This window comes from Notamacropus eugenii, chromosome 1 (assembly GCF_028372415.1).
Source record: "Notamacropus eugenii isolate mMacEug1 chromosome 1, mMacEug1.pri_v2, whole genome shotgun sequence".
Taxonomy (NCBI): Eukaryota; Metazoa; Chordata; class Mammalia; order Diprotodontia; family Macropodidae; genus Notamacropus; species Notamacropus eugenii.
Window position 1 is genome coordinate 137476557 of NC_092872.1, and position 24645 is coordinate 137501201.

Sequence of the window (24645 nt, forward strand, 5' to 3'; positions counted from 1 at the left end):
ACCATAAGCCCCTTGAGGATAGTTACCTATTTAATTTTTGTCTTTGTATCTCTAGTACCTAGCAGAGAGCTTGGGATATAGTAGATACTTAATATATGTATTAACTGGAGAAGAATCTAAGGTTTTCCTGTACTGAGTCAAATTTTTTTGTAATGATCATAACAGATTAATTTTAAGGTAATAAAGGATTCTTTCATTAATGAAACCAAGGAGATAACTATATTCAGTGATCCTTTGATAATCTGTCTCAAGGAAGACAGAAAACAAGGCGAAATTCACTAGTCAAAAGTTTTCTCTGTTCTTATAGAAGATGTCCTATAAAGCATTCAATGGAAGAGGGATTCCCATACTATTTTTATGCTTCTTTTTGCATAATGTGCTAACTGTGTCAGGACACAAAGTAGTACTTTTTTACTGATTTCCATTATTACTCAAAAGGAAAATCTAAATTTTGTTACCACTTAAAATTTTGATCTGCATGATTATTGTAACTGTACATATTGTTCTTTCTGGTTCTGCATGGTTCATCATACGTTACTTTAAAGATGCTTTCTTACATTTCTTTGAATTCTTTGTATTTATTGTTCCTTGTGGTAAGATGTAATATTTTATCAAATATTATTAATATACTATAATCTGTTCAGCTACTCTTCAAATGTCCAACATGCAGCCTTGTTTCTAGGCTTTTCCTATTATAAGGAATAATGTTTTTACTTTCAATAGATAGGTCCTTTTGGTTGTTAATAACAGCCTTTGGCTAATAACCACAAATAGTGGGCTATCTGGCTCAAAGAACAATTCTCTAATTTTTCTAGATCATTTTCCAAGACTGCTGCACCAACTCAAGCTCCACCAACAGTGAATCAGTGACTCTACTGAGCCACATTTTCCCCAATGAATTTTTCCATTACTATCTATGCCAATTTGACAAGTATGGAAACTTAAGAACTGACTTAATTTGTGTTCTTCTATTAGTAATTGCGAGTATTTTAAAGATGGTTATTGATAGTGTTTCTTATGAGAAATATGTGCGCCTTTTTGTTCAAACGTTTATTTATTTAGGAGTAACTCAGGGATTTATGTCAGTTCTCTTTAAATTTCAGATATTTGGTTACAAGATTTTTTCTCCTAGCCCATATCTCTCTTCTATGCATTTTATATGTTTTTTATTTTTATATGGTCAATACTGTGTATCTTATCTTTTATTCTACAATTTCAACTACCTCTGTGACACTGGGCAATTCATTTAAGCTCTCTGGACATGTACGCTCAACCATAAAGTGAGAGGCTTTGACTAGATGACTTCTAAAGTCTCTTTCAACTCTAAATGCATTTGTCTATCATGTAGTTTACCCATTTGTCTCTCTTAATGGCATGTACTGCCTTACCTGAATTCATGATTAATATGATAATTTTGTCTTTTTTTAAAATTCAGCTGAAATGACAGCTTTTATTTGACTTATAATTTGTATGAAATCACTGGCTTTTAAAGTAATTTTTTCCCCACTAATCAGCAAAATGTGGGGTTTTCTAATTTATTCTGCTAATTTTTATTACTGGCGAATTTAGCCCTTGGATATTCTGGATTATGACCATTCACACACACACACACACACAGGCAGTATAGTATTTTGTTTTAAAAAGCAGAGTCTGATTACCTATACTAAAATATGCTAAAAAAATACCAGTTCTGTCCTCCCCACCTCCCTGACCACACCAATACAGACACAGAGTTCTTTCTTTGGGAACTCCCTTTGCCAATTACTTATGACTTAGTAGATAAGTTCTATCTACTAGTTGCCTGAAGTTGCCTGAATCTCAATGAGGTTGAATGACTTGTCAAAGGGTACAATCAGTGTTACAAGCAGGACCTGAATTGAGATCTTGTCAACTCCAAACCCAGAACTCTATTCACACTAACTCTCTCTTTAAGAATACAACCTTATTTGACCCTCCTCTTTTCTTCTTGCAGTCACATAAAAGACAGACCATCCTTTTATTTTTAATGATATAATCGTTTAAAATTCTTTTCCTGAAAAGCCGAAATAAGAACGTGATTTAGAAATCACTTCCTTTCATTCTCCCAGGATTGCTTCAAGGATAAAATGAGAATATTTGTAAAGTACTTTGCAAACTTTAAAGCACTATAGAAATTGCTAGCTATTATTATCATGCTACTAAGTGTTACTTAAAATCTACAGGAGACTTGCCTTTCTCTACATCTATGTTAATGTTCACATCATGTACTTCTTACTTGCACTCAAGCCTAGATTACTTTATTTAAGTTTCGGCAGCATGTTAAATGGTCTCTCCAGTACTGGATTTCTTACCAACAAATAATTGCAAAGAACCATGTTTTTTTCATAGTGAAGTATATTCATTTTGTAGGATAGTAAATTCTAAAGTGGAGGCTTATTTCTCTACTTTTTGGTCCATAGTATTGCAATTTCTTTAATTTCTTCTCCTTACTGAACTTTTATTTGTTGCTATGCAATTGTTTCCTAATGACTACTTAGAAGATTCTCTCTTTGTCTTTGAAAGTCTGGAACTTCAACTTAAGAGTTCATTTCTGTTGGAATCTTATGGATTCTAAATATGTATTCTGCCTACTGTTTCCTATACTTTAAGGCAATTTTCTTGTATGAATTCCTAGAATACAGAATTCAGAATAGTTTTTTTTTTATTTTACTGGAAAATCAATAGTTCTCAGATTGTCTCACCAATTCTGTCCTTTAGGTTGTAGAGATGCAAGGTATTTCAGTTTTGCCATCCTGATTTTGTTCAATTTGTTCTTCTATCACTGCATTTTGTTGTTGTTCTACCTGAGTGATACTGCTCCTTTGGAAGTCTACTGCTTCATTTTCCACTGTCATGATCAATTCTTATATTTGCTTTCCTTCAGCAATCTACTTCTAATTATATGAATGATATGTTTCTTTTTCTATCTTATGAAAAGTCTAAATCAACCAATAAGTCAATCAGCAAGTAATTATTAAACACCTACTACTACGTTCCTGGCATATTACTGCATGTCCCTACTTTATTTTAGAGGTGGATATTATTGTTGAGTTCTTGTCCTTTCCTTCTGAAGATTTCTCTTTGTGTTCTTTAACTTACAGTTTTTATTCATGGTCCTGGAGCTTTGTAAGGCAACAACACAAAACCATTGTTTACTCATTTATTTCATGTGAAAATTTTTTCTTCTAACATTTTTTGTGAAGGCTTTTTTCCTCAACTAATAGTTTGTTTTAAAAAACTATGCTGCAGGGGAGGAGCCAAGATGGCAGAGTAGAAAGATACACATACGCTTAGCTCTTACCCCACAGCCCATAAAATACCTGTAAAGAAGAACTCTCAACAAATTCTAGAGCACCAGAAACCACAGAACAATGGAGTGGAGGAGATTTCTGTTCCAGAAGGACCTGAAAAACCGACGGGAAAGGTCTGTCGTGCACCAGACCCGGAGCAGAGCCCAGCACTGCCTTGGTCACGTAGCACGGAGAGGAGCAGATCTGAGCAGGCTTCAGGGACCAAATCTCCAGCAGCACCACAGATCCCTCAACTCACAGGCGCCAAAAGTCAGTGAGAGGGTCTTTTTGGCTGGGGGAGCAGGGTGTCCCCATAAGTCAGGCCCCCTCAGGAGGCAGCAGCAGAGGCAGCAGCGGACAGGGGCTCCCAAAGCAGGCAGTGGCCCACATCCATTGTTGAAGGTCTTTTCGTAAACCCCCCGAGGGAACTGAGTCCCGTGTGGTGGCCCTGCCCCGATCTGAGCAGTTGAACTTAATCTTACACTGAACAGCAGCCCCGCTCCCATTGAAAACCCCTAATGCTTGGGAGCAGCACATTTGAATCTCAGCCCCCAAGCGCTGGCTGGGTGGAACTGGAGGCAAGGTGGTTGTGGAGAGGAAACTCAGAAGTCAAGTAACTGGCTGGGAAAATGCCCAAAAAAGGGAAAAAAAATAAGACCATAGAAGGTTACTTTCTTGGGGAACATGTGTCTCCCCCCATCCTTTTGGATGAGGAAGAACAAGGCATACTGTCAGAGGAAGTCAAGGCCTCTGCCTCCAAAGGGAACTTAAAATGGCCTCAGGCAATAGAAGACCTTAAAAAACAAGTTAGCAGCTTACTAAAGGAGAACCAAAAAAAATACTGAGGAAAATAACAGCTTTAAAAAGAGGCTAACTCAATTGGAAAAAGAGGTCCAAAAAGCCAGCGAGGAGGAGGTTTTAAAAAGCAGAATTAGCCAAATGGAGGAGAAGGTTCAAAAGCTCACTGTACAAAATAATTTGTTGAAAGAGAGAATTGAGTTAAGGGAAACGAATGACTATGAGTTAAACCAAGAAATTAGTAAACAACACCAAAAATTTGAAATAATAGAAGATAATGTGAAACAACTCATTGGAAAAACAACTGACTTAGAAAATCGATCCAGGAGAAATAATTTAAAAACTATTGGACTACCTGAAAGCCATGATCAAAAAAAGAGCCGAGACATTATCTTCCATGAAATTATCAAGGAAAACTGCCCTGATGTTACAGAATCAGAGGGTAAAATGGATATTGAAAGAATTCATCAATCACCTCCTGAAAGAAACCCGAACAGAGAAACTCCTAGAAATACTGTGGCCAAATTTCAGAGTTCCCAGATCAAGGAGAAAATACTGCAAGCAGCTAGAAAGAAACAATTTGAGTACTGTGGAAATACAATCAGGATAACACAGGATCTGGCGGCTTCAACATTAAGGGATCAAAGGGCTTGGAGTGGGATATTTCAGAAGTCAAAGGAACTGGGATTGAAGCCAAGAATCACCTACCCAGCAAATCTGAATATAATAGTTCAAAGGAAAAAATGGTCATTCAGTGATATAGTTGAATTTCAAGATTTCATGTTGAGGAAAAGACCAGATCTGTATTTAAAAATTTGATTTCCCAAGACAAGAATCAAGAGAAGCATGAAAAGGTAAACAGAAAAGAAAAATCATAAAAGACTCTCTAAGGCTGAACTATTTACATTATTACATAGAAAGAACTTTTTTAACTCTTGAATCTTTTCTCAGTATTTGGGTAGTTGGAGAGATTGTACATACATACACACACATACATAGAGATAGAGAGTACAGGGTATGTTGTATCAGAAGAGATGATATCCATCCACACACACACACACACACACACACACACACACAATAAAAATTAAGGGGTGAAGGAGGAAAATTCCGGGAAGAGAAAGGGGAGTAATGGAATGGGGTATGCGATAACTCATAAAAGAGATAAGAAAAATCTTATTCAATGGAGGAGATAAGGGAGAAGGGGAGAGGGGGAAAAATAAAGCTACTCTCCCCACGTGTGGCTGAAAGTGGGAATAACATGCTCACTAAATTTGATATGAAAATCTGTTTACACCACAGGAAAGTAGGAGAGGAGGCAACAAGTGGAGCGAAGGGAATGTTAGAAGGGAGGGCAAATGGGAGAAGGGAGTCACTAGAAATAAACACTTTCGAGAAGGAACAAGGTCAATTGTAGGGGGGAAAAATAAGGGGAGATAGGGTAGGTCAGAGGGCAATATAATTAGTATTACACAACATGATTACTATGGAAGTCTTTTGCAAAACAACACATATTTAGTCTGTATTGAATTACTTGCCTTCTCAGTAGGGCTGGGGAGGGAGAGAAGTAGGAATTCAAAGTATTAGAAATGAATGTTGAGAATTTTTATTGCATATATTCTGGAAATAAGAACTACAGGGATAGGGGTATGGAAATTTATCTTGCCCTGCAAGAAAAGAGAGAAGATGGGGATAGGAGAGGGGTGGGGTGTGGAGGAGAGGGTACGTTGAGGGAAGGAGTAATCAGAATGCAAGGTATTAGGAAGCGGGGGGAGGGGAGTGACGGGGAGAAAAATTGGACATGTTACAAAGTGAGGTAAAAGCAATTAGTATTAAAATAATAGACTGAATTAATTACTGAGAATAAATCAACGACATCTTTAGTTTGGAAAAAAGAATTTCAGTCTAAATTTCCTAGAGGAAGGTAACCTTGGGTAAAATTTGGCATTGATGGAAAAGTCAAGTTTAATGGTAAATTTGATTTTATGATTGCCATTTAACCAGGAACAAGAACATGTATAGAAAGGCATGTAGGCCACTTAAGACTTGCCTCAAATGATGTTCCTTAGTGAAACTATAATCATATTTGAAACCTGGTTATTGGAACTTGCCATTTTTAGATGCTATGGGACTATTAAGTGACTGTTCTTCTGAGTCTGACTCCAGGTATGGGTAGCAAGAAAAGCGATCTGAGCCTCCAATACATGATGCAAGTAAGCTGATGAGATGCTAGTATGAACTGTATAGGTGATCTCAAGGGAAGGGTGGGAGAGTGGCTGTTCAGCATGGGCTGAGGTGGGATTCTCCTGACTCAATTTCCCCACTGACACCTGGCAGACTTTAAGCCTGATTGAATGCAAGTGGATAATCTAATTCTGCCTGGAATTGACGGGAAGTTGGGGAAATATTGTATCCCTGCAAAGTCCATTCTATTGGTTGCAATTTCCTATAGTCAAAAGGTTTGTAAGCTTAATACCAGATCTATTCAATTATAGATTATGGGTAGGGGAACATCCGAGGTTGTCTAAAATTAAGCTATCAGGCATAGGACTTGAGACCAACAACAATAAGTTAGGGTCCTTTAATTCTTAGTAATACTGTGGAGACAATTAGGTCAAGAGCTTGTGAAGTTAGCAACGCAAATATTATTTGTGTCTCAGTTGGTTAATGTTTAAAAAAAAAATTTCTTTTGTGGTCCATATTGTAAATGCTTTAAAAAGAAGTATCACCTGACCAAAAGTTGGAATTGCTTTACTTGTTATAAACTGTGTTAAAAATAAATTAAAAAAAACAAAACAAAAACTAAGCTGCATTTATTGTTGTTTTGGGTTGGTGTAAGGGGAGCCAGCTTGAGTCATAACCACTCATCCCAGTATCTTGTCAAAAATCCCTACCATATTTCCAAAAATTACCTACATATAAGATGTGGCATACAAATACTGCCCAGGAAATAAATGCACAATTAGAAAAAGTGGTAGGTCAATCACTTAGTAAGAGCAGGGAGCAACAGACAAATAGCCTGCATGTGCAATGGAACCCACAAAAGTAAGAAGACCGAAAAGCTGTGGACTCCAGCAGGCTCTTTTGTGGAGGTTCTACGGGAGACTATATGGACAGCAATCATGAAGGATGAGAGGGCATGATATTTAACAACCTGCACCAATGGTGGGAAATCCACATCAGTGAGATTACAGATCTGCTGACAAGTTGAAATACAATTAAATATTGCAACTGGGCCAAGACTAGAGTTTAGGTGTTAAGATGATACACAGGAAAAAACAACTGAAGAATAAGACAGCATATAATGTAGTGTTAGTGAAATTCCTGAGGAATTATTAAAGAAAAATAGCTCTGATGCCTAGAATCTTCCACAAAATCTTCAAGAAAGAGAGGGAATCTGAAATAGGTCTGAATAGCTAAAAATCTAGATGGAAGAGAGGGAAGTGCTCCTTCATTAAGTGGGGATGGCGCAGGTGGAGAAAATGTCATGGGTGAAACCAGAGGTGACAGGAAACAGGCTATATGGAAGGCCACTAAGAAGACTAGCTAGAATTGAGCAGAAAGTTCATGTGAAAAAGCAGAACACAAAGTTGGAGATGAGGTTAGGTCAGATCATAAAATTTTATCTAAAATGGCTTTAAATTCTAACTACCATCCTTCAGGTAACCTAGGTGTTCAATTCTGGCGTCATCCATAAATTACCTGACTCCACATTGCCAATCGGTTGTCAAATCCTGACATTTCTACCTTCAAAAGCTCCCTTAACATGTCTCCTCTCTAACTCATACACCTACCACACTAGTTCAGGCCTCCCACATAGATTATTGCAGTAGCTTACTAATTGGTCTTCTTATCTCAAATCTCTCCCCACTCCAATCCAATCTTCCTCACAGCTGTCAAATTGATATTCCTAAAGCATAGGTTTGACAATGTAAAAACTTATCTCCAAATCAATAAATTCCAGTGGTTTATTATCTTTAGACTCAAATAAAAACACCTCTCTTTGGTATTTAAAACTCTTCATAATCTGGTCCCTTCCTATTTTTCCTGGTCTTTTTACACATTATGACTCTCTCTCTCATCATGCCACATTGTCTACCTGTGGTTCCTCACACACAATGTTCCACCTCTTATCTAGAGAGACTATTTTTGCACTAGGCATCAGTCTTGCCTAGAATGCTTTCCCTTTTCACTCCCAACTCCTAGAATCTTTAAGACTCAATTCAAATATCATTTGCAAGAGACCATTCCTGATACCCTACTTGCTTGCGCTTTCCCTCTCCAAAGTTATTTTGTATCAGTTTGGTATATAACTATATGTATAAATGTGTTGCCTCCTCTGTAAGAATGTGTCTTAAGGGAAGGCTCTAATTTGACTTTTTGTTTGTATCTGCAGGCTCAGCACAGTGCTTGGCACATAACTGATTCATTGGTCTAAAGAACAAAGTGAAAAGAGAAGAAAAATAACCAAGCTTCAAGCCTGAAGGAACAGAATAGCATAACAACAGAAATGGCAGAGTAAGGAAAGCAAGCAGGCTCAGGTGAAAAAGTGATGAGTCTGGTTTATGACATCACAGGTGCTCAGAGCTGGGAGGGACTTCTGAGGTCACCTAGTCTGACATACTTGGTCAGAAATTTTCTCTACAGTTTCTCTAAAAAGTACCTGCTCTGAAGACTTCCAGTGAGGGGATACTTACTCCCGAAGCAGCTCACTTCAGATCTGGACAGCTATACCCATGAAATTTCTATCTTTACATCATACCTAAAACTGTTTCTCTGCAAATTTTCTCCACTGCTCCTAGTTCTGCCACTAGTTCTGCCTCTTAATGCCAAGTAGAACAATCTAATCAATCTCATTTTCGAAAGTCAATTTTTTAGGGGGGCGGAACCAAGATGGCGGAGTAGAAAGATGCACGTACACATAGCTCCGAACCCACAACCCACAGAACCGCTAGAGGGGACCAACTCACGGTGAATTCTGCACCCAGAGGCCACGGAATATTGGAGCGAGGGAGATTTCTGTTCTGGAGAGACCTGCAAACCTCTCGCGGGGGGTCCTTGGTGCTGCGGACTGGGCGCCGGGACTGGGAGCTGAGTGCAGCCCTGCAGCTGCTGTGACACCGTGAGGAAAAGATCCGAGCGGGCTACGGGACGGGATCTCCAGCGGCCATGCGGGTCCCTCCACCCACAGAGGGACCTGCAAACCTCTTGCAAAAGGTCCGTCGCGCTGCAGACGCGGAGCCCAGCCCAGACCTGCGGCGGCCGCGGCTCCGAGAGGTACAGATCCAAGAAGGCTTCAGGGACGGGATCTCCAGCGGCCGCACAAGCCCCTCCACCCACAGGTGACGGGGGTCGGTGAGAGAGTCTCTTTGGCGGGTCGAGAGGGCAGTGGGGTGCCCCCATGGCTCGGGCCCCCCCGGGAGATAGAAGCTGAGAGGCGGTTGCAGACAGGGGCTCCCCAAGCGGGCGGGAGCCTGGATCCATTGTGGAAGGTCTGTACATAAACCCCCTGAGGGAACTGAGCCTGAGAGGTGGCCCTGCCCCGACCTGACCATCTGAACTTAATTCTCACACTGAATAGCAGCCCTGCCCCCGCCAAAAGCCCTAAGGCGGGAAGCAGCATTTGAATCCCAGTCCCCAATCGCTGGCTGGGAGGACCAGGAGGCGAGGTGGGTGTGAGGAGAATATTCAGAGGTCAAGTCACTGGCTGGGGAGAATGCCCAGAAAAGGGAAAAGAAATAAAACTATTGATGGCTACTTCCTTGGAGAACAGACATTTCCTCCCTTCCTTTCTGATGAGGAAGAACAATGCTTACCATCAGACAAAGACACAGAAATCAAGGATTCTGTGTCCCAGCCCACCCAATGGGCTCAGGCCATGGAAGAACTCAAAAAGAATTTTGAAAATCAAGTTAGAGAGGTGGAGGAAAAACTGGGAAGAGAAATGAGAGGGATGAAAGAGAAGCATGAAAAGCAGATCAGCTCCCTGCTAAAGGAGAACCAAAAAAATGTTGAAGAAATTAACACCTTGAAAACTAGCCTAACTCAATTGGCAAAAGAGGTTCAAAAAGCCAATGAGGAGGAGAATGCTTTCAAAAGCAGAATTAGCCAAAAGGAAAAGAAGATTCAAAAGCTCACTGAAGAAAATAGTTCTTTCAAAACTAGAATGGCACAGATGGACGCTAAGGACTTTATGAGAAAGACAGATATCACAGAACATAGCGAGAAGATTGGAAAAATGGAAGATAATGTGAAATATCTTATTGGAAAAACAACTGACCTGGAAAATAGATTCAGGAGAGACAATGTAAAAATTCTGGGACTACCTGAAAACCATGATCAAAAGCAGAGCCTAGACATCATCTTCCATGAAATTATCAAGGAAAACTGCCCTGAGATTCTAGAACCAGGGGGCAAAATAAATATTCAAGGAATCCACAGAACACTGCATGAAAGAGATCCAAAAAGAGAAACTCCTAGGAGCATTGTGGCCAAATTCCAGAATTCCCAGGTGAAAGAGAAAATATTGCAAGCAGCTAGAAAGAAACAATTCAAGTATTGTGGAAATACAATCAGGATAACACAAGATCTAGCACCCTCTACATTAAGGGATCGAAGGGAATGGAATAGGATATTCCAGAAGTCAAAGGAACTAGGACTAAAACCAAGAATCACCTACCCAGCAAAACTGAGTATAATACTTCAGGAGAAAAAATGGTCTTTCAATGAAATGGAGGATTTTCAGGTTTTCTTGATGAAAAGACCAGAGCTGAAAAGAAAATTTGACTTTCAAACACAAGAATGAAGAGAACCATGAAAAGGTGAACAGCAAAGAGAAGTCATAAGGGACTTACTAAAGTTGAACTGTTTACATTCCTACATGGAAAGACAATATTTGTAACTCTTGAAACATTTCAGTATCTGGGTACTGGGTGGGAGTACACACACACACATGCACACACGCACACATACATAGAGACAGAGTGCACAGAGTGAATTGAAGAGGATGGGATCATATCTCAAAAAAAAAAAAAATGAAATCAAGCAGTGAGAGAGAAATATTGGGAGGAGAAAGGGAGAAATTGAATGGGGCAAATTATCCCTCATAAAAGAGGCAAGCAAAAGACTTATTAGTGGAGGGATAAAGAGGGGAGGCGAGAGAAAATCATGAGGTCTACTCTCATCACATTCCACTAAAGGAAAGAACAAAATGCACACTCATTTTGATAGGAAAACCTATCTCACAATACAGGAGAGTGGGGGATAAGGGCACAAGCAGGGTGGGGGGGAGGATAGAGGGGAGGGCATGGGGAGGAGAATGCAATCCGAGGTTGACACTCATGGGGAGGGAAAGGATCATAAGAGAATAGAAGTAATGGGGGACAGGATAGAATGGAGGGAAATATAATTAGTCCTATACAACACAACTAGTATGGAAATCATTTGCAAAACTACACAGATTTGGCCTATATTGAATTGCTTGTCCTCCAAAGGGAAGGGGTGGAGAGGGTGGGAGCTAAAGAAGTTGGAACTCAAAGTGTTAGGATCAACTGTAATGTTCTTATCACTAGGAAATAAGAAATACAGGTTAAGGGGTAAAGAAAGCTATCTGGCCCTACAGGACAAAAGAGAAGACGGAGACAAGGGCAGAGAGGGAGGATAGAAGAGAGAGCAGATTGGTCACAGGGGCAATTAGAATGCTTGGGTTTGGGGGGAGAGGGGAGAAAAGGGGAGAAAATTTGTAACCCAAAACTTTGTGAAAATAAATGTTAAAAGTTAAACTAAATAAATAAATAAATAAATAAAAATAAAAAAAAAAAAACAGAATAAAAAAAAGAAAGTCAATTTTTTAAATACTTAAAAGCTACCATGTCTCCCTTAAATCTTCTCTTCTACAGGCTAAATATCATCAATTCTATTAAATAATTATATGGCACTCTTCACTTGTTCATATAGGTCTTTCCAAATTTCTTTGAATTTCCCATATTCATCATTTTTAATGGCTCAATAAAATTCCATTATGTTCATACGCCCCAAACTGCTCATCCACTCTCCAATTAACAGGTTCCTATTTTGTTTCCAGGTCTTTGCTACAACAAAAAGTGCTGCTATAAATATTCTTACATGTGAGTCCTTTCCCTCAGTCCTTGACCTCCTTGCAGTACAAGTCTAATAGTAAGACTGTTGGGCCAAAGGATACATACAATTAAGCTACATTTTCCAAATAATTCCATTTTTCCCCCCAGAAGAGTTGAACCAATCCACAGCACTAGGGTAGCAAATATTAATAAAGCATACATTGAGGAACAAAGGGTTTAGGGTTAGGAAAAAACCACAGAGATTATCTAATTTAATATTCTTATTTTACATGTGAGAAAACAGAAACCCAGAGAGGTTAAATGACTATCCTAAGGTGAATAAATAATCAGACATTAACTAAAGGCACTGTACATTAAGTCAATTGATAAACTGTTCTTCATTAAAACTATTTCTGTTGAGGGTATCATCATCCTTCTAATTACCAAAAATTTGCAACTCTTCTCTTCCTTATCCTTACATCCAATCAATCATCAGGCCTTGCCCATCATTATCCCCACAATACATTTCCCAATTAATCTCTTTCTCTTTACCCACATAGCTACTTTTCTAGGTTAGGCCCTCATCACCTCACTTCCCACCTGGCTATACTACCTTGAGATCTCTCCACCATATTCTCACACTGGGTACCTTCCCTTGCTCCCCCATTCAGTTTTCTTTTACATGTTGTCTTCCCCCATTAGAATATAAGCTCCTTAAGGGCAGGGGCCATTTTTTTTTTGTATCCCCAGCACTTAGCACAGTGCCTAACACATGGTAGCTACTTTATAAGCATTTATTGACTACTGACTATAGTAATAACGAATAGGCCTCTGCTCTCTGACCTGTCCTCTATATAGTGCAGCCAAGATAATCTTAAAGATATAAGACCATCAATATCATCAGTGGTTACCTATTTCTATTAGTATAAAATACAAGTTTCTCAACCTAGCATTTGATGCCCTCCACAATTTGGGTCCAATTCATCTTTCTAAATTCACTTCACAATTACTTCTCTTCATGCACTCCACATTCAGTCAAAGTGATCTATTCCCAGAATATAACATACCAACTCTTCTTTCTGTGCCTCTGTACAGACTGGTTCATATTCCTGGAATGCATTTTCCAACAAAACTTCTACTTCACAGAGTTTCTAGTTTCCCAATTTGAATTTATGCAAATAAATTGGTGTATACAAATAAATACTTGACCGAGATATATATGTATGTACCACAAAGTAGTCACTAATAAAAAGAATGGTTTCAGGTACATCAAAATATTTGCATCAGTACTTTTTGTGATAGTAACTAATTGAAAAAACAAAGATGTCCATAAATTGGGGAATACTTAAATTGTGGTATATGAATATAACGGAGTATTACTGTGTTATAAGAAAAAAAATTAAACATGCTGAATACAGAGAAGCACAGAAAGACTTCAATATACACTGACATTTTAATGGAAAGAAAAGCCACAAAATAATTAAAACTGAATGTCATGAAATTATAAAGGAAAAACTTGACCCAAAAGAAGATGTCTGAGTAGATACCTCTTCTCTATCCCCACACCCATTCCTTTTCATACAAGGGGGTCTACAGATATGAAGCTCTGCAAATAATGTCAGATTTTTTCCCACATGTTAATTGGAAAAAAACTTTGTTATAAGGGAAAGAAGAGGGGGAAGAATATAAGAGGAAATGTAGGTAATGTAAAAAAACACCAATAAAAATCCATTTTAAAAAGCATACACAAATAAAAGAATCCCCAATTTCCTTCAAGACTCAGTGAGGTGTCACCTCCTTATCCATCTTTCTGGATCCTCCCAACACGTTGGTGCTGCTTCCCTCCCTTCTGAAATTTCTTTTAAAAAAATCTTTTTATTATGAATTTAATCATGAATAAACTCAAAAACTGTAATTATAAAGAAAAAAATTGCATATGAAACCCATGAACCTTTGTAATGTATAGTTTCTTTTAAAAGAAATGTATATTAAATTGAACAAAGCAGTAACAAAATTGTCCTATTTGTATACCTTTATGAATTTTTTGTTCTGAATTTACTTTGTATCTCAGCAGAATGCAAATTACTTGAGAGCAGAAACTATTATGTCTGTCTGTGCACCCAGACTGCCTTGCACATAATGAGCAATTAATAAATGCCATCCGAACTGAAGTAAAAACACTACATGTTCTTCTTTTTAATTCAGATTCTCAGGCAATAAACTTGGAAACAGAGGGAGAATTTGGAAATCTCTAATCCTCCCTGTGGGCCCCTCGAACCTCCCATATAATTTAACTTAGATTTGGAGTTAGAGACTTCTTTGCCCCATGGAAATTAAAAAAATCAAATCCAGTCCCTACCAATGCTAAAAATAATAAGATATCTAATGAGTACAGGGGAAATAATTCATAGACTTGAATTTCAAGCATAAAATATTAACTAGTCTTCAAAAATAATAGACTCCATATAAATTACAGGTATATAATCTTAATTTAATCTGGAGATGTGATTACCATCAGATATAAATCAGACTTTAGTTCTATTACAGCAACTCAAATATAGGTGACACTTATATAGTGCTATAAAACAAAGCCTGTATTATCTCATTTGATCCTCACAATAACTCCTATGTTTTATTCCCATTTTATATATATGTATTATTCCTATTTTATATATGAGAAAACTGACGTTGAAAGAGGTTAAGTGACTTGTCCATGATTAAACAACTAATAAATTTTAAGTGTCGGTGGTGAGATCTGTATATCTCTTTTTACTATGCTATGCTGTCCAGTCAATCTAAAATATACATTATTAAAACAATTTATTTCTTCTTAAAGAAAACAATTGAAGTGACTTTTAAACTTGTTTTAATTTGATTTTTTTTCCCCTGTGGAGTGGTAACCCTGGCTCTGAATAAGACAACATTTTTCTATTTTATTAGAAGTAACAGTTATAAAAGAATCAGAATTATAGAGCAAGCTGGAACTTTAAGAGATACAATCCAAATTTTACAGATGAGGAAAGTTGGAGGTAAATTTATAGGAGGATGTGAGCAAGTCATCTATGCTGGACAGGCATTGATAAATTGCAATACATATCTTTGGAGAGAATGATTAACACTGATGAAATCACAGACCTATCAAGTGTCCATTTTTAATAGTTCCATTTACATGCAAGGTAATTGAGGCTCAGAAAAGTAGGGTAACTTCCTCAAAGACACATAGCTCTATAGTGGTAAAGCTGAATAAGAATGAATATTGCAAGACTTTGAGTCCAGTAGAGAAGTTGTTTTAGAGCTGATTTTATATCATACACTAAAAACCTAATGACAAGAAGTGAAAATGTACAAATAAAATTACAAACCCTAATTCTACCATTAAGTATTTAATTTTTACTGTTTTGGAATTAATATGAATTATATAATTTTCTAAAATACTGCATTTTCTTTTTGCCACTATATAATCTTACATTTAGGCAGAAAGGCAGGGAAATAATGTCTAAGAACAATAACTTAAAAATAAACCAAATAACTTGATTTCATTATTTAAATTTATGCTTTTTTATAGTACCCCCAAACAAACCTTGTAACACGATAAATTTTTAAAATGTTTTCCTTTGAAAGAGATACAAATAATCTATTTTGTTCAACACTAACCTAAATATTCCATCAGTTGTTCAGCAGTTATGATTTCCATCATTGGTGGCAGTTTTACCTGAAAGATAAAGGATTACATCAATAAAATAAAAGCATTTCATAAAAATAAATTTTAATTGCTTAATATAGTTGATAAAAGTTGATATATCTACATCTTTTACAGTATACAGACATAAATATTTTAATAATTGTTTTTAGATGCCTTACATTTGACAAAATTTTGTAAATTTACCAAAATTTCTTATAATAAAACCAACTAGCTAAGAAGATGGCATAGGTATCATGAAAATTTCAGTCCCTGAGGTACAGACTAGCAGTCATCTGCTATAATCATCAACTAGCCTGTGCAGCCTATAAAACCACTAAAAGGTACCAAACTGTCATTTAATTCATAAGCCTATTTCCTCCACAGAATGTTTTATGAACCACCCCCATCTGAAAGTGATCTCTTTATCCACAAATTTCTCATAAAACTGTTTGGATCTCTCTTTTGCATTTGCTACATTTTATTTATATATCTTAACCCCACTTTTGTAATTTATGTTCCTTAAGGAGAGAAAATGTCTTCTTTTATTCTTTTCTTTTTTACCAAATATATTTTAACAGTTAAATAAATCTGAAGTCCACAGAACGTTGCCTTTCCTGTTTTCTGTACAACCATCCTCCTTAAGTGAGAAGACCTCAGATCATGAATGTGCTAACACCCTGAGCCTTCCATCCCCTACTTGGCCCAGGATGTTCCCTGAGGAAAGGCTCTCTGAGGAGAAGCCAGAAATCTTCCATCTGCACCAAAACAACCACTTTCATCTGGACCAGCACAAGTCTTTTTCCACCTTCTGCTGCCAGTCTAATCTCCCAAACAGGATGTGGAGAACATCTGATGTAAAGAAGAGTAACTCTCCCTCTGACTTCAGACCTCCCATCTCCCACTGCACCTGTTCTTTGATGGTAGAAGAGCAGCACCCTATGCTCAGTGACACATTCTCACACCTTCAGACCCTTCATATTTCAGTGACTCTCCAAACCCCACTCAAACTCACCACCTAATTATTTATTCCCCTCAACTCTCCTACCCCAAAGTTTCATCCTAACTCTACCCAGCTCTTCCACTGTGCCCTCTGGAATACCTGTTCCATAAGTAACAAACTACTTTCCATCTTAAATCTATTCCTTTCCCACTCCTTCCACCTACAAACTTTTACTGAAACTTGGCTTTCTCCTGATGACTGTGTCCTTGGCCACTCTTTACAGTACTATCTGCACCTTCATTCAGCTCACTGGTCAAGGGGTGAGAGCTGGAATACTCCTTGCTCTCCTCTAGGCTTCTAGGCTCCCTATTCTTCCTTCACTGAGTAACTTCCTTGAGGTTCATGCTATTCATATCTATCACCCACTCAAAATCCTGGTAGTGGTTGTCTACAGAACCCTAGGTCACTACTCTTCCTTCCTCAATGAGCTCAATACATGGTTTATCATTTTTCTCACCTCCCCAACTCCTGCCTTCATACTAGAAGATTTAAACATACTTACTGATTCTCCCTCAAACATCCTAGTCACTCAGTTCCTGAGCCTACTCTCCTAAAAGCAACTCCTCCATCCCATCTTACCCACACACAAATATGATTATACTCTCAATCTTGCCATCACCCACAAATGTACCACTTCTATGTTCAAGAATTCTGAAATTCCCTTATTCAACCATAATCTATTGGCTTTTCACCTCTCCCTCTTTCTTCCCTTATATAGCTCTTCTCTTCATCCTCACTGTGAACAATCCCTTGACCCCTTAATTCTCTTTCAGGCTATCTCCCCTGCACTAGCCACCCTCTCTTTTTCTCTCCATCTTGACTCTGTGGTGAAGCAATTCACCTCTATACTGTCCTCCTTTCTTGAATTGCTTGCCCCCTTATCATATTACAAATTATGCATAGCCAAGTCTCAGTCTTGGCTTACTCTTGCTACTCATCACCTTCATGCTACTGAACAAAGACAGAGAAAATGACACAACGGTTCTGACTGGGTCCACTACAAACCTGTAACAGAACCACAACTGGGTCCTCACTGATGCTAGGCAATACCTCCTTTATCAACATGCTACCTCACTATCCACAGCAGCTCTTCTGGATTTTTTCACCCTACTTAAACCTCATCCCACCCCACTCTCTCAGTGGAGAACACTGTCTCCTATTTTACAGAAAAAGAAAATGAGGCCATTTGCTCACTTATGCCCTCACTTAAATCCTCGCATCCTTGATAACTATTGTCATATTTCTCTTCTCATTCTGTCCTTTGTAGCAAAAGTCCTCAAAAAGGCCTTCTACAGCAGATGCCTCTACTTCCTCTCTTCTCATTCTCTTCTTAACCCTTTATAATCTGGCTTCAGACTTATTATGCCACCAAAACCACTCTCTCCAAAGTTATTACGGAGTTCTTAGTTGTCAAATCCAATGGTCTCTTCTCAATCTTCATTGTCCTTGGCCTTTAACACTTTCTCTTCCTTGACACTCTCTTCTCTCTAGGTTTTTAGGACATTTTTCTCTCCTAGTATTCCTCCTACCTATCTGACTGCTCTTTCTCTGGAGCCTCTTCTAGATCAAACCCTCTAACCATAGGTGTCCCTCAGGGTTCATTTTGGGTCTTCCTCTTTTCTCCCTTTATACTACTTCACTTGGTGATCTCATTAGTCCCCATGCATTTAATTACCACCTTTATGCTGATGATTCTCAAATCTATTTTCCCTTCTCCTAATCTCACATCTCCAATTGCCTTTCTGACATCTCAAATGGGAGGTCCAATAGACATCTTAAACTCAACATGTTCAAAACTGAACTCATGCTCTTTCCCCCTAAACCCTTCCCAACTCCTACCTTCTTTATTCCTGTAGAAGGCAAAACCATTCTCTCAGTCCTTAAGGATCACAACCTAGGAGTAAGCTTGGATTCCTCACTATCTCTGATCTCCACTCTGTCCCCAAGATCTAACTGATTTCACTTTTGTAACATCTCTCAAATATGTCCCCTTCTATGCTCTGACACTGTCACCACTCTACTGCAGGCCCTTATCACCTCACGTCTTGATTACTGCAATAGTCTGCAGGTGTGTCTGCTTGTCTCAAGTCCTTTTCCATTCCAAAGTATTCTCCATTCAGCCATTAAAGTGATTTTCCTAAAATGTAGATCTGATCATGTCACACGTACCATCTCCCAACCCCTTAATAAACTCCAGTGACTTCCTACTGCCTCTAGGAGCAGAGATCACTCTTTTATGTTCCCATCGCTTAGCGCAGTGTTTGGCACAGAGCAGGAGATTAATAAATGTTTATTGAATATTGATAATTTCTAGAATTTATTCATCAAGTTGCAATGTTACATTCTTAGATACAGATTCCAACCAAATTTTTCCTAACTTTTTTTTCCCCTTTAAGTGTTATAGACTATTGGACCAGGACAGCTGATTTTTAATACAAAATTCTGTATCATTTCTTTTAGGCATTAACTCATCTTTTGGCAATGGTAACACCTGGTCTCATGCATAATTTGCAGATATATTTTTAAACCAAGAAGTTTTTGATTTTGACAAGTGAGCCATTCCATTGAATAACAACACTGACAGAGGAGAAAGATCTCTTCTTGCATCAAAAATGCCTTTGATCAGGCTTTGCATATTATTATAGATTAGGTAAACTGTAACTTAGTTCATATTTTTCCATCATTTGTTATGTGCAACTTTTAAATTTTTAAAATATATATGTGTACATACATATATATTTATGTTCCCCCAATTATGTGTAAAAACAATTAACATTTGTTTTTGAAAATTCTAAGTTCTAAATTCTTTTCTTCCCTCTCTCCCATCCCCCATCATTGAGAAGGCAAACAATCTGATATACATTATACATGTGCAGTCATGCAAAACATTTCCATATTAGTCATGTTGTAAAAGAAAACACAGACCCAAAAAATAATAATAAAAAAATTTTAAAGTAAGAAAAGTATGGTTCAATCTGCATTCAGATTTCATTAGTTCTTTCTCTGGAGATAGATAGCATTTTTTATCATAAGACCTTCTAATCTTTCTTGGATTGCTGAAAATAGCTAAGTAATTCACAGTTTTTCATTGTACAATATTGTTGTTACTGTGTACAAAGTTCTCCTGGTTCTGGTCATTTCACTTTACATCAGTTCAAGTAAGTCTTTCCAGGTTTTCCTGAGAAGATCCTGCTCATCATTTCTTATAGCACAATAGTATTCCTTCACAAACACATACCAAAACTTGTTCAGTCATTCCCCAACTGAAGGGCATCCTCTCAATTTCCAATTCTTTGTCACCACTAAAAGCTACTATAAGTATTGTGTACATATAGGTTCTTTTCCTTTTTTTAAAAAATCTCTCTGGGATATGGATCTAGTAGTGGTATTACAGGTTAAAAGGTATGTATGATTTTATAGTCCTTTGAGCATAGATCCAAATTGCTCTCCAGAATGGCTGAATCAGTTTACAACTCCCCCAATAGTGCATTAGTGTCTCAATTTTCCCACATCCCCTCCAATATCTGCCACCCTTCTTTTCCCTCATACTAGTCAATCTGATAGGTATGGGATGGCACCTCAGAGCTGTCCTGATCTGCATTTCTTTGATCAATACTGATCTAGAGCATTTTGATTATTATATGTTAATAGATAGTTCTGATTACTTCATCTGAAAACTGCCTGTTCATACCTCTTGACCATTTACCAATTGAGGAATGGCTCTTATTATTAAAAAAAAATTTGACCCAGTCCTCTATATGTTTTTTAGAGAAACTTGCTGTAGATTTTTTTTTCAGTTATAATTACTGTGTATTTCTCTCAACCCTATTTTTGAAAAAAAAAAAAATTTCAGGGACATTGAATTCAACACTGATATGATCAAAATCACTTCACAAGAGTTCCTCTGGAGGTCTTCAAAATAACCAACCAGTCATTCAGAGAGATGTTGATATTTTCTGAAACATCAGTCATCTGGTTGCTTCGAATGGTCTTCAGCGGACCCAAGATGATGGAACAGCAGGAGATGTACAGCCAACCTCTACCACACAACTCCTATACAGATCTCAGACCTAGAAAATGTGTCAAACTGAGTCCTGAACAAGAAATTCCAATCAGGAACAAGCTCATAGACGTGTCATTTAAACCCAAACCCATACCAGGAGCTTGCAGAACTGAAACCAGGAGGGCAAAAATCAGACTTTGCACTGGATCAGACTACTTTGGGAACACTGAAAACTTGCAGGTATCCAGTCTAAGTTGTACTCAATACCTTCAAGAACACTGCTACAGGACCAGCCCAGATCTTCCCTCCAGAAGTACAGAAAGTTCTGCCCTAACATCAAGTCCAAAGATAGAAAGCAGGTTGGAAGAATGAGCAAACAAACAAAATCTATTATAAAAAACTATTATAGTGACACTCAAAGAGGATGGCTCCAAATAGCTATGAGCAAAATGTCTCAAAGAACACAGTGTGAACATGAATTAAACTAGAATTACTGGAAGAGATGAAACAAGAGTTAAAAAGAGTTTTAAAGGTTTCATAAATGAGTTTGGAATACAATTATTTCCAAAGGCAAAAGATATAGTCTTACAACCAAGAATAAATAACCAGAAAAAAAGGGACTCAATGAAACAGAGGACTTTCAAGAATTCCTGGTGAAAAGTCAAGAGTTGAATAGAAACTTTGAAGACTAAACATGGAAGTCAAGAAAAATATAAAATGATCTTTTAAAAATGAAAAGTATAAATTGATATCACAGTGCCTGCCTTTTTTACGGGTGGTGGAGGAACTGGAATGAGAGACCAGTCATAAGTAAAATAAACCCTAACAAATGAGATTCGATGGAAACTGAGGGAATGCCCATCAAAAGGAGAGATGAACAAGTTATGTTATAGAAATGTGACTGAATAATATGGTTGTATAAGAGATGATGAAGGAAATGGCTTCAGAAAAAAAATAGTTTTAACTGATTTTAAGAACCTGTTTTAACTAATGCAGAGTGAAGTGAGCAAAAAGAGAGAAAAAGAATGGGAAAATTTATATCATATAATTGAGGTGTGCAAGCAGAATAAACAAAAACAAAGTAGATGGGAGGAATGGGTGACACTTCTGTGTGACACACACACACACAAACATACACAGCTGGGTACAGAAATACATTTATTTAATAGATAAAGAGGAGAAAATCTTTGCAATAAGTTTCTCTGATGAAGGTCTAAGACAGACAAGGATTTTATTCAAATTTATAAAGTAAGAGTCATGCCTCAACTGATAAATGGTAAAGAGGTATGAAAAACTTCTTTTCAAAAGAAGAAATCTGAGCCACCAATAGCCATATGAAAAATGTTTAACTGGAGAAATGCAAATTAAAACAACTCTGAGGTTTCAATTCACCTCCATGACATTGGCAAAACTGGCCAAAAAAAACCCTGGAGGGACTATCAAAAAACAGGTACATTCATGTACCTTTGATAGAATTTTGAACTGGACTTGCTATATAGGAACTATGCCCGTAAAGCCATTAAATTGTGCATACCCTTTAATCCAATAATATCATTGGATCAAAGGTCCACTGAGCACAGTAACCATTTGATAAATTATTACTAAATTAAATAATGTGAAATTGATCTGGCAATTTATAAAAGGTCTTTTATTTAAGATTGTTTTTACAAGGTCAACTTGTCTTACTCTTGGACAACAGTGGTTGGGTACTAGTCGGAATATGAGGAAAAAAATCCAAAAGATATTTCACAGGAAAAAGTGACAGAACCAAACAACTGTTTGAATCAATCAACTGACATTTATGAGGTGAAGCTACTTGCTACTTCCTATACACTATGCTAGGTGCTAAGGAATAAAAAACAAAAATGAAACAATATCTTCCTTCAAGGCTCACATTCTATAGTATAAGGGGAAATAAAATGGATATATATTATTTGCAAAATATTCAGGATTTAAATACAAGATAGTTTCAGGTAAGACTTTAGCAACTGAGGATCAAAGTGCAGGGTGTAACTGAGCCTTGAAGTGAACCAGGGATTCTAAGAGGTGGCAGTGAGGTGAAGTACATTCCTGGGAGTCAGTCTACACAGTCACACAGACCACAGATGGAATTTTCTTTATCAGGAACAGCAAAGGAAGGAAGTAATGTATAATAAACCTGGAAAGGCAGGTTGGAGATAAATTGTGAATGACTTTAAATTTCCAATGAGAAATCTGAATTTGATCCTAGCAATAATATAAGTAGTTGGTAATATGGAACTTCACTTCAGGAAAGAGACTAGACTCTAGTTACGAGAGCTAGAAGTCATTGCGTGAAGATGACAATTAAATACCTGAGAGCTAATGAGGTCACTGAGACTGTACACAAAGTAAAGAAAAGAGGATCCAGGATAGAACCCTGCGATACACCCAGAGTTAGGCTGGTGATCCAGCAAAAAAACATGAGAAAGAAAAGTTACACAAATAGAAGAACCAAGAGAGCAATGTCATAAAACCCCAGAAAACAAGAGAATGGCCAACAGCGTCAAATGCTCCAGAGAGGTTAAGAAAGATGAGAATTGAGAAAACATCATTAGATTTTGGAAGTTAAGAGGGACACTGGTAACTCTGGCGAAGGAGGAAGAGAATGTCGACTTGAAAATAAAACTGAATTTTTAAAAATTTAAGCTTGCTTAACAGATAACTGGAGGTAAAAATCTGCAGCAAATTTATCTGATAAACGTCTCACTTCTAAGACATGTAAGGACCTGATTAAAATTCATAAGATTAAGATCATTCTCCAATAGTCAAAAGACATGAACAGGAAGTTTTCAAAGGAAGAAATTCAAGCTAGCAACAATCATTAAAAAATTATCTAAATCACCAGTTTAATTAGAGAAATGCAAATTAATGCAACTATTTCATATGTATCAGAGTGGCAAAGATGACAAAAGAGGAAAATGTCAAATACTGAAGGAACTGTGGGAAAAGAGGCACACTACTTGCACTTTTGGAATTGTGAACTGCTCTAACCATTCTGGCAACCAATGTGGAACTATGTCCCCAAAGTTACTAGACTGTGTTCACTCTTTGACCCAGCAATACCATTACTAGAACTCTACCTTCAAAAAACCCAACAAAATAACCCCCCAAAAAAGGAGACATATGTGTATAAAAATGTTAATAGCTCTTTCATGGTAGCCAAATTTTGGAAACTTAAGGGGGTGTCCTCCTATTGGGGAATGGCTAAAGAAAGGTGGTCTATAAATGCAACGGAACATTATTTTGCCATAAGAAATGATAAAGTAGACAGTTTCAGAGGAAACTGGGAAGACCTTATGAACTTATACAGGGCGAAATGGGCAAAATTAACAGAACAATCTATACAACGATAACATAGCCTAAAACAACTCTGAAAGACTTTAGAATTCTGATCAGCAAAAGAATAAGAGAATGAAAATGAAACATTCCATTCATCTCAGGAGAGGTGATGAACTTAAAATTCAGAAAGAGATATGTTTTCAGGAATGCCCAATATAAGAATTTGTTTGCCTAACTGCAAGTATGCATTTGGAAGCCTTATTTTTAGTTTTTCGGTTTTTAAAGTGCTTAATGGGTGAGAGGTTAGGGTAGTAGGAGGGATGGATTAGTAAAAAGGAAAAAAACTAAATACTTAAAAAAAAACTATGAGTAGCATTGTCTCTAAAGACACCATTTTTTGAAACATATAATATACCATAATACAACTCCAACCAACACGTTAATATTGCTATTATGGTTACTTTTATAAATTATTA

General features: G+C 37.4%; 1 protein-coding gene across 3 annotated transcripts in view; it reads right to left on the reverse strand.

The window, feature by feature from the left end:
* Positions 1 to 24645, reverse strand: part of MINDY2 (MINDY lysine 48 deubiquitinase 2) — a 106767-nt gene that overhangs the window by 71278 nt on the left and 10844 nt on the right. For all 3 annotated transcript variants that reach the window (XM_072615680.1, XM_072615679.1, XM_072615675.1), the window contains exon 2: positions 15839 to 15896. In XM_072615680.1, coding sequence (XP_072471781.1) covers positions 15839 to 15896 — 58 coding nt within the window. The remainder of the gene's footprint in view (positions 1 to 15838; positions 15897 to 24645) is intronic.